General features: G+C 41.4%; 1 protein-coding gene across 1 annotated transcript; it reads right to left on the minus strand.

The window, feature by feature from the left end:
* Window positions 1-4,070: 4,070 nt before the first annotated feature.
* Window positions 4,071-7,262, minus strand: LOC127533934 (odorant receptor 131-2-like). The gene is made up of 2 exons (XM_051948088.1): window positions 7,107-7,262; window positions 4,071-4,817 (listed from the first exon to the last, which is right to left on the minus strand). Exons 1-2 carry the CDS (start codon window positions 7,260-7,262, stop codon window positions 4,071-4,073), a joined length of 903 nt encoding a protein of 300 aa, XP_051804048.1.
* Window positions 7,263-11,200: the final 3,938 nt, after the last annotated feature.

The raw sequence follows: 11,200 nt of genomic DNA on the forward strand, positions 1-11,200 counted from the left end.
TCTGTACCAGGCTGTAAACTAGGGCTGGCCTGAATAGCAGTGTCTGTGCTCCAGATATTCGGAGCCAATTAATGACTTATATGCAAATATTTGCTTCGTAACATCAGACACAGTGACCAAACAGATGGAGGAGTCAAATATTCGGGTCAGTCCGTAACGTCCAAAGGTGGTGGGGTGGAAGTTTGTGGTGGGGGGATTTTTTATCGAGGGGCACAGGCGAATTCAGCAGACAAATATCAACTGCGTGACATTGTCCGACAGGGGTGGGCACGAATATTCGGATCTCAAAATTAATATTCAAATACCACCGTCATGGCCGAATATTCGGATATTCGGGTCCAGCCCTACTGTAAACATGTTTGTTTATGCTGTAATGCCCAGCATTTTAACATGGAGGTTTATGGGGAGGGCGGCACACTGGCTTGGTGGTTAGCACCATTGGTTCGTGTCCCGGCCTTCCTGGGATCTTTCTGCATGGAGTCTACATGTTCTTCTGTACATGTGTAGGTTTTCTCCAGGTTCTCCAGCTTCCTCCCACAGTCCAGAAACATGCTGAGGTTAACTGGTGACTCTAAATTGTCTGTAGGTGTGAATGTGAGTGTGATTGTTTGTTTCTATGTGTAGCCCTGTGATAAACTGTTACCTGTCCAGGTGAACCTTCACCCTCAGTCAGCTGTGATAGACTCCACCCCCCATGACCCTAATGAGGACTAGAAAAGCACTCAGAGAGTGCAGACCTCCGCCAAGGATAGAGAGGAAAACAGGAAACCCATGCAGTAAAGGACCATGAGCTGGAATCAAACCTGCATCTCTGACACAGTTCTGTTTATGAATCACCTTCTTAACCAGTTGAGCTATCTGGACACCTTGCTCCAATTTGTTGGACGACATACTAACTTATGATGTTTTTGTCATATTTCAGACCACAAAGTAAAACATACTAAAAAATTCAAAGTGATCCAGAGTCCAGGATCCTTTCCGGATTGCCACCAAAATTAAGTCAGCTCTTCCTCTTACCATAGTCTACATCCCCTCAAAATTTCATGTGAATCTGCCCAGGCGTTTTAGAGTTATCTTGCTAACAGACAGACAGACAGACAGACAGACAGATAGACAGATAGACAGACAGACAGACAGATAGATAGATAGATAGATAGATAGATAGATAGATAGATAGATAGATAGATAGATAGATAGATGCACGCACGCTGGGTGTCACATAACCTCCTTGACGGAGGTAATTATAGATGATGGATGGATGGATGGATGGATGGATGGATGGATGGATGGATGGATGGATGGATGGATGGATGGATGGATGGATGGATGGTTTGTAGGACTTGGCTCACTTTTGGGGACATCCTCAAGTGGCCATATGAGGAAATGTTGTTTTTGTTACTTCAGCATTGGCTTCATTTCACCTAGATGTTGCCACTTAGTTAAAATCACATTAGGTGTTCAACTAAACAGGTCACTGTGCATCAGGGAACTTGGATTTACAGTGTGTCTGTACTTGTGGCTCAGTCACTGCTTGGTGACTCTGACTTGTTTGTTGTTGTTGAAGTACTGCGTTTTTCTAAAATGGTGACTGGGACTTTTATTCACCTCAAGAGCAGAAGCAACAGGTCTTAATTTGAAGCAGGTTTGTAAAAGGCAGGCCTTTATTGATAACTTCCACTGACTGATAAGTATAAATTGTTGTGTTTTAGTACGAAGCTTCATTTTGATGGGTTCCTGTTCAGCCTGTTAAAGTTCCTGCAGTTAACGCAGACTCAGCACTGCCAAAGTAAAAGAACTCTCATACTTCAGTAAACAGAAGTACTGAATTTAGTAGGGTTTTTTTTAAAGTTATTTGTTGGACTTTTTTCACCTTTATTACAGGTGGTCAGACTGGAACTGGTGGTCACTGTGTCAGGGACTACAGCCCTGTTTATGGCTTAACCTGTGGAGTCCATTTAGTAGGACTTTTACATGGCCTACATTTCTACTATCACTTCAGAACACTATAGATCCCCACCAAAATATTTGCTATGAACTGTTTAAAGAACCCAAAAATGTGTAAAGAATTTTAGGTCAACATTGCAGCTCAAAACTCATTTTAAATATTGTTTAACAAATGTTTATTTCTGATGTTTAATGCTGTATAGTTTGAATTACTTTTCATTTACTGTGAAATATTTGCATTCATGCCAAATGCAACAAAAGAATGAGAGTTCAAATGTTAACAACAAAACATGAAAGAAACCTAAGGTGTCGGTTACAGGTTGTGCTGGGAGACGCTGGGCCCTGGCATTCATGTGGATGTTTTTATTAACATTTACCACTTACCCACCCATCATAGCAACTACACTTCCTGACAGCAGCGACCTCCCCCAGCAGGACAATGTGCGGAAGAACACAACAAACAGCCCAAAGTTTTAATGTAGTGACTGAGATTAGACAATAACACTTCAGATGATTAATCCTGAACAACAACGTGTCGATGGCACAAATAAACTGTTGAATTTATTAAAATGAAATTGTAGAAATTGCATGTATATTGTACAACAGGCACAAGGAGTTTGCACTTTAGTTTATTCTCTGTGGTAGGAAGGAACCTCTGAACAACCCTGAGAAACCTGCTGGGACCTGGTTGAACTAAGCAGGATTTTGTTTTCCCTTCTTGGTGTTATGTTTCAGTAACAGCCTTCTCTTCTTTAACTTCCCCATTAGCAACTGAACATTCACTTCACAGGCTAACATAACAAACTTCCATTGTTCTACAGGTTATGTGCAGATACAACTGGTCCTGTGACTATTCGTTGGTGCACCTGAAGTTGACATCATGGTTGATAAAGTGTTTCAGTTCTGGTCTCACCCAACCAAAGAAGCTTCTTCCAGTTGACTTTAGAGTTTCCCACATGCTGTCTGGTAAACAGGTGGGGTTCAGTCTGAGCGTTCTTAAACACTGACTTTTTCATTGTCACTTTCTCATAAATGGGCTGCACAGTGGAGTAGTGGTTAGCACTTTCACCTTTCAGCAAGAAGATCCCCAGTTCAAATCCTGGCCTGGGATCTTTCTGCATGGAGTTTGCATGTTCTCCCTGTGCATGCGTGGGTTTTCTCCGGGCACTCCGGCTTCCTCCCACAGTCCAAAAACATGCTGAGGTGAATTGGTTACTCTAAATTGTCCGTAGGTGTGAATGTGAGTGTGATTGTGTGTCTGTATATGTAGCCCTGTGACAGACTGGTGACCTGTCCAGGGTGTCCCCTGCCTTCACCTGAGTCAGCTGAGATAGACTCCAGCACCCCCCGCGATCCTATAGTGAGGATAAAGTGGTGTATAGAGGATGGATGGATGGACTTTCTCATAAACTGACTGTAATAAACAGGCCACAGTTACTGTATGCTCAGTCTGTCCATCTCAGTCACTAAAGCTTAAGTAAGTCAGTTTAACGAAGATGAATACTTATGAAATCCTTTTTTTCAAATTATATAACTTTTTTATATTTAATATTTTTAATTGATTGACATTACTGTGTAGGAGTGTGTTTTCACCTTGACACTGAAGAGTGTTTTTCCCTAAGTTGTCGTGCTGCACAGTGATCGGTGGTTAGCACTTTAGCCTTGAAGCTAGAAGATCCCGGATTCGTGTCCCGGCCTTCCTGGGATCTTTCTGCATGGAGTTTACATGTTCTCCCTGTGCAGTGTCGGTTTTCTCCAGGTTCTCCAGCTTCCTCCCACAGTCTAGAAACATGCTGAGGTTAATTGGTGATTCTAAATTGTCTGTAGGTGTGAATGTGAGTGTGATTGCTTGTCTCTATGTGTATCCCTGTGATAGACTGTTACCTGTCCAGGTGAACCTTCACCCTCAGTCAGCTGGGATAGACTCCACCCCCCATGACCCTGATGAGGACTAAGCAATGTATAGATAATGGATGGATGGAAAAACTGTTGTCAAATAAAAATAAAATGACCATGATTCAAAGCAAAGTGACTACTTTTTATATGTTGTGATATTTTTCCAGGAGTTTCAGAGTAGGCCTTATGCTTGAGGTCGTGACATTATCTCTGTGTCTGCTTGTGCTCTGCTAACAGAAGAGGTATCTCCTTACATACCTCCTGAAGGTCTGGTCTCGTAGTCCGTAGACAATTGGACTAACGAACCGTGGCAGGATTTGGACAATGACATACGAAGCAAAGCGTATGCTCAGAAACTGTTTGGGCATTAGGTTAGTCAGACCTTGTTCAAATATGGGTCTCACATAGGACAGCATGCATAAAAGCAGCTGGAAGCCATGGAGGAGAATCGTGTTTCTGGCTTTTGTCATGTCTGCAGATGCTCCTCTGGCAGCAAACAGCACTTTGAAGTAAGTATAAAAGATTGTGAACCAAACCACAACCAGACAAACAATGTGTGAAATATCCCGCTTCTTCACAGTGTGTCTGAACACGTAATCTCTGGCACAAAAGACTCTGGAGTGGAAGAACTGCAGAGGCTCTGTCGCCAGGAGGATGAACAGGTCTGGCAGGACATTAAATGCACTCGCAACCCAGATCAGACCGATGAAAATATAGGTTTTCTTGACCGTACAGATCTGCCCATGATGGAGGGGCAGACAGACGGCAATGTAGCACTCCACTGCCATGCCAGCCAGATTCAGCGGGGTGTTCTGGGTGGCGGCAACAGCAACGATCAGGACGATGAGGCAGAAAGGCGTGGAGATTCTGTGCAAGGCATAGCTGATGACATGGAGAAGAGTTGAAAGGAGCAGCTGGATCATGTCGTTTATCACCAGGTGGATGAACAGAATGTAGCGAGGGTTTGAATTGAGGATCTGTAGAACACAAGAAGTGAGGAAAAAGAAAGTAACATATGAAGTTGTTAGTCTGGCAATAGATTATGTTTGTAACTTTTTTCAAACAGTAAGCTGTGGTTACAATTACCTATAACCGGCTCACAAAAATGTTAACAGTAAAATTCTAAATAATTTCAGTCAGTTTACCCCAAACATCTGGCCAATAAAGGAACAGTTCCCTGCCGTCTAAATGATGATTTCTATGTAGAATACCAGAATCTGATAAATGAAGTTAAAAATGCATGATACAGACTTTTTGCTGATATGCTGATTTTTTCTAACTCACATTGTTCTGTCAAACAGAACATCAAATATTTACTGTGATTAACATTTTTATCCCTGCTGTCATTGTGACGGCCTACTGACAGATTCAGATATCAAATACAATGCTTTTAAAATATACATTCACACATGAGAAAACAGAAAGCTGTTTTAACTTGCATGTCACATGTGCTAAATGTATTTTTATGTAACAATTTCTGGAAAAAAAATGGTGCTATTTACCTGTCAGTGGAACAGTTAGACATTTCATTTGAAAGTGTTAATGTCTCATATAAACGATGATAATAATATTAATTTGCATCCCTAATTGTGTCTGCATGATAAGCAAAAATATATATATACAGATTAAATAAACAGATTGGTTTATGAGGCATAAAAATAGTGAGAAATAGCATTAGAAACTATAGTAAACCATGTCAGTATTTCTAATCCGTAGGTTCTTGTTGCTGTGGTAACCTGCTGGGATCCGACATGTTTAAACTGTACAGGTGCATCATCTAGGCATGCTCAGCATGTTGTTTTGGGTTTTGTTTTTTCTTGCAAAGTGCCAACAAAGTTTCGATGCAATGCAATGACAATAAATATCCTTGAATCCTTGAATCTTGAATCCTTGAAGTGAGGCTTGCTTTAAAAATATGCAGGATTATTTCATATTACTTCCATCCTATTTATTTTCAGTTGTGGGCTTTGTGTATTTACTATCTTACTTTAAATGATAAAAAATAAAACAGGTCACTGCAATCATTTGGACATAGAAAGTGGTTGTACTGGAACTAATGCTTTTGTTCCAACAGCTCACCTGTTCCTTCCACACTGACAGCAGTAATCCCCTCATCACTACTGGCTCTGCTTCTGACACTAAATCACATTTTAAAAATGCTCAGAATTCTCAGCACAAATCTCCCCTTTTTCTGATCAGTTCAGCTCAGTTTCATTAAAGTAGTGCTGAATCATCTAGCATCTCAGGACACTTTTCATATAGAGCAGATTTACATCATACTCTTCATTATATTCATTCTAATAATATTCACTCAATGACCAATCCCACCTTTCACTCTGGACTTGTGAGCTCATGGATTTTTCTTCTGACTCTGATGGAATCCAAGACTAAGCTGCCCAGCATCATATTTTTATTTAAATCATATAATATTTTTATTTAAATCATATAATGTTATGTTATATGCCACAACGCCACACAATTCATTGACTTGATAATTAATTCACTTGAACGGTGGTTTGCAAAGTTCAACATCTCACTGTACCTGTTCCATCGTACTCATTTGTCATTTCAAACCACAAACTCGTTTTAGAGAAAAAGTTCCTAATTTCTGGACATTTGGCTGCGTCTGTTCCCAGAGCTTTCCTCTTTTTAATTCTTAGCCTTGCTTGTTCTATTTTCTATCTTTCACACCTCTGACTGTGTGCACAGGCGTGTTATGTCAGGGTGCGTCTGCAAAAAACAGGAACAGCGGTAGCAGCACAATGATCAACCCAGTGCCATGACTGAACACACACACACACAAACTTAAAACAAAGTCAACACGGGCCTTCGTGATGCAAACATCAGACCGGCCCACCAGGAACTGTCCTCCCACTTAGCCACTCTGGACCTGATCACAGGACTACACATAGAGACAAACAATCACACTCACATTCACACCTACAGACAATTTAGAATCACCAGTTAACCTCAGCATGTTTCTGGACTGTGGGAGGAAGCTGGAGAGCCTGGAGAAAACCCAGCAGGGAGAACATGTAAACTCCATGCAGAAAGATCCCGGGTCCAACCAGGTTCTAGCTGTGAGGTGACAGTGCTATCCACCAAGCCTCCATGCAGCCCTATCCATAGTAAAATTTTACATAATTTTTCTTAAAGCTTAGTGTGAGAGAAGAGGATTTAATTCTTCTCAAATCCTGATCATTTTCTGCTTTCGATTTTTTGTCCTGCTTGTACAGTATATAAATAAACAATGCCAGATTTCACACCTGGTGCTTTCTGAAGGTGTGCAACAGTGTTCCATTGATGTAGTTAATGGAGATGCAGAGAACTGTGACAATCACATTCTTGACCACAGCTTTGGTATAAGTGTCCCGCTGATAACCAGCTGTAGAAACAGAGGCGTTGACAGAAGACAGGTTCATGTTTGATGGGTCATAATCTGTCCAATCTGAAATGAACATAAAGATTATGTTGCAGGATATAGTGACATGTTAGAACATAAACCAGGACAAAGGCTGTACAGCATTAGGTAAGTCCTCTGACACATAGCAGACATGCAATGATAGATGCTTTTCAAAACACACCCTGCAATTTGCTGTCTCTAGGTGGAATCACTTTCAAACTGTTCCACATATTCTAACACTGTAGAAGCTATTACAGAGCTGACTGCACATCTTGATCCTGTATTGGCTTTGTCTGAGCTAATAAATGAGTATAATCCTCTCAGAGGAATCTCTGTAAAACCTAAGGGACCATTAATTATATGGAATGCTCCCCGTTAGACGTAGCTTGCTTGTGCCCAGATCTGGAAGCAGCAAAAGAAAGACTGTACTCACCTAATAGGATGTCAGAAAACACCAAGCTGTTGGAGAGCCTGTGGAGTTTATATAGGATAGATAAGACATTGTGGACTGTGTGTGTGTGTGTGTGTGTGTGTGTGTGTGTGTGTGTGTGTGTGTGTGTGTGTGTGTGTGTGTGTGTGTGTGTGTTCAGGTGCTGGCTATACTTGTGGGGACCAAATGTCCCCACAACTGTAGGAAAACCGAAAACTATGTCACTTGTGGGGACCTCATTTCGGTCCCCACAAGTTTAAACAGTGTTTTCTTGGCCATGTTGTTGTTACTGAAAAAAGTAAAAGTGCAAAAACGTTTCTTTATGGTTAGGTATTGTTTTGGTGTTGGTTAAGGTTAGGGTAAGGGTTAGGGGTTAGATATGTCCCCACAATGATAGAAAAGCACAGTGTGTGTGTGTGTGTTAGAGTTAGCACATGAGCATGTGTGGTCTGGGCATTTGGGTGTCACTAAGACTTGTGACCGCATCCTGAAGCACCTTGTCTTCTTTTTTTTCAAACTTTATTTATTAAACATTTTGAACATTTTGGACAGTGTGAATTACAGCACAAGGTATAAAGAGAAAAAAATAGACAAAGCATTGATTGTCACATCTGAATGTCAACACCCTACCCACCCTCCACCCACTGCCAGGCCAAATACTCAGAACACAAAACAAAAATTTAAAAAAATAATAAAAATAATGAAAAAAGAAAAAATTCTATACGAGAGAATAAGTAAATAAATAAATTAAAGGATAAAAGTGAATAAATACAAGTTAAATATAGAAAACCAAGGGAAAAAAGAGGGGGCGGGGGATAAGACAAATATTACATCAAATAAATACTAAAAAATAAGTAAATGATTACATGCATCAGTCCACCAGTACAGAGGAAAAATCTAGGGAATGTACGTAGTTCAGAAAAGGATTCCAAGTAACACGAAATGATTTCACCGAGCCTCTAAGTGCAAATCTAAGTCTTTCAAGCTTCAAGTTGTAAAGCACCTCACGGACCCAATGAGCGTGTGAAGGGGGACTGGGGAGTTTCCAACTAAGGAGAATCAGCCGATGGGCCAACAGGATAGAAAATGCCAGGGCCTGCTTCAAATTTTTAGGAGTGCCCATGAAGGGAACAATGTCAAAAACGGCAGACAAACCATTTGGAGCAATAACATAACCGTATGCCTTAGATAATGTATCAAAAATGTATGACCAAAATGACCCCAGCTTAGTACAAGACCAGAACATATGTGCATGATTTGCGGGAGATAAATTGCATCTGCAACAGGAATCACTAACAGAAGGATATATTATAGCTAGTCTAGCATTTGTATAGTGACTTCTGAATAAAACCTTACATTGTATCAGCCTCTGCCGGGCACAGATTGATGACAAATGAACAAGAGAAAATGCAGATTCCCACTGTTGTTCTGTTAATTTGACATTGAGGCTCTCCTTCCACATACTTCGAACAGGAGTGAGGGAAGTAGCAGATGCAGACCAAATAGACCTATATAAAAAGGAAATGCATCCCTTCACTATTGGATCTGTGTTTAGAAGAGTATCAACCAAGGTTTCTGGAGGGCGATTTGGAAAGTGAGGGAACAATTTTTTAACACAATCACGGATCTGAAAGAAACAAAAAAGATGATGTTGTGCGAGGTTGTACTCTGTTTGGAGTCTTGCAAAAGACGAAAAGGTCTTGTCTATGTACAGATCATTAACTGACTTTATACCATTTTTGTGCCAGACCCAGAAAGCTGAATTGGACATAGACGGCTCGAAGGCCCAATTTCTATATATGGAGGTCAGAGTAGATGGAGCCAGAAGGCCAAAAGCCTTTCTAAACTGACACCAGATCTTTAAAGAGACAGCCACAATGGGACAGCTGGCAAATTCAACAAAGGTAGAGGAAGTTGTGCGCACAAAATTGATTGCAGTGAAAACTGGGAGGCTTTGTTTTGTAAATGTACCCATACTGGCACGTTTTCTTGATCTTCATACAGTCAGAAGAGAAGCTTTTGAATGTTTGCTGCCCAATAATAGTGTCTAAAAACAGGAAGGGCAAAGCCGCCTCTGTCCTTAGGTGACTGCAAAATAGATTTGCTGATTCTTGATGGCTTGCCATTCCATAAGAATGTTGAGATTTTTTTGTCCAAAGTGTCAAAGAAACATTTAGTCAACAGAACAGGGATGTGTTGAAAAAAGTATAAACATTTGGGGACAACAACCATTTTAATCAAATTTATCCGGCCCACCAGTGATAGGGGTAAAGATGACCAGCGATCAAAATCCCCTTCAAGATTATTGCAATAAAGATCAGAGAGAGTTGATGTGACATGAATACCTAAGTAACGGAAACCATCACTTGACCATTTAAAGGGAACTATGGAATGAGGAAGCTGCTTGGCCAATTTATTTATCGGTAGGATCTCACTTTTTTGATAATGGAGTTTATATTTCATATTTTATTTAACTTTACTTATTTATTAAGTTTTATGCCATATCTCCAGTGTTTCCTCAGTGGGGGCCGGCTGCACTGGGGGCTGAAATTGGCCCTGGTTGGGATGTCTCCGTCTTGTGGCTGGCATCTTCTTGGCCAAGTCGGGGGTCTACAAGACTGTTTTGCTGTGTGGGTCCCTCACTGTCCTTGTGGCGGGGCATGCCCGGGCGGAGGCATCTGGCCCTGTGCTGTAGGCGGCGCCCCGTGCAGTCGGCCCCCTAGCGTTTACTGACCTGGCTCTTCTGTACTCAGCCACGCGCTTTTAAGATTACTTCATCTGTGTGTGTGTGTGTGTGTGTGTGTGTGTGTGGTGTGTATTCGGTGTGTGTGTGTGTATGTGTTGGGGTTGGAGATGGGGCGGGGGGAGGGGACTGTTTTTAACATGTACAGCACTTTGTGCTGCATTTTAATTGTATGAAAAAGTGCTCTATAAATAAAGTTTGATTTGATTTGATTTGATGATATCCAGAGACCTTGCTATATTCGTCAAGAATGTCAAAAATTGTGGGGAATGAATTGACCAGATCTGATACATAAAGGAGGAGGTCATCTGCATATAAGGAAACTTTGTGGACTGTACCTGTAACTGGGTTAGAACCCTGAAAGCCATCAGCCGAGCGTAGCCAAAGAGCCAACGGTACTATGACCAGAGTGAACAGAAGTGGGGAAAGAGGGCATCCCTGTCTCGTGCCACGGCATAAAGGAAATGGAGGGGAAGAAATATTATTAGTTTGGACTGAGGCCCTTGGCGAGGAGTAGAAAAGCTTAACCCAGTCAATAAAACCCCCACCCAGCCCAAACCTGGCCAACACTTCATACAGGAAGCTCCACTCAATCCTGTCAAAGGCCTTCTCTGCATCAAGGGAAACCACAAACTCTGGAGATGAAGTACAGGGTGATGCGATAATGTTAAGCAGATGCCTAGTGTTGTGAAAGGATTGTCGGCTTGGCATAAAACAAGTCTGGTCCATCTCTATGATAGGTGACAAAATGTTCTGAAGCCTTAGGGCGAGAACCTTGGAAAGA

The sequence above is a fragment of the Acanthochromis polyacanthus genome, chromosome 5 (genome assembly GCF_021347895.1).
Source record: "Acanthochromis polyacanthus isolate Apoly-LR-REF ecotype Palm Island chromosome 5, KAUST_Apoly_ChrSc, whole genome shotgun sequence".
In the NCBI taxonomy this organism is placed as follows: domain Eukaryota; kingdom Metazoa; phylum Chordata; class Actinopteri; family Pomacentridae; genus Acanthochromis; species Acanthochromis polyacanthus.

What these genes read in the sequence shown, in the direction of transcription:
- LOC127533934 (XM_051948088.1), bottom strand. Translation starts at nt 7,262, where the DNA reads ATGAACCTGTCTTCTGTCAACGCCTCTGTTTCTACAGCTGGTTATCAG. An exon ending in ACACCTTCAGAAAGCACCAG is followed by an intron (nt 4,818 to 7,106) that starts GTGTGAAATCTG and finishes TGTGTTCTACAG; the next exon opens with ATCCTCAATTCAAACCCTCG.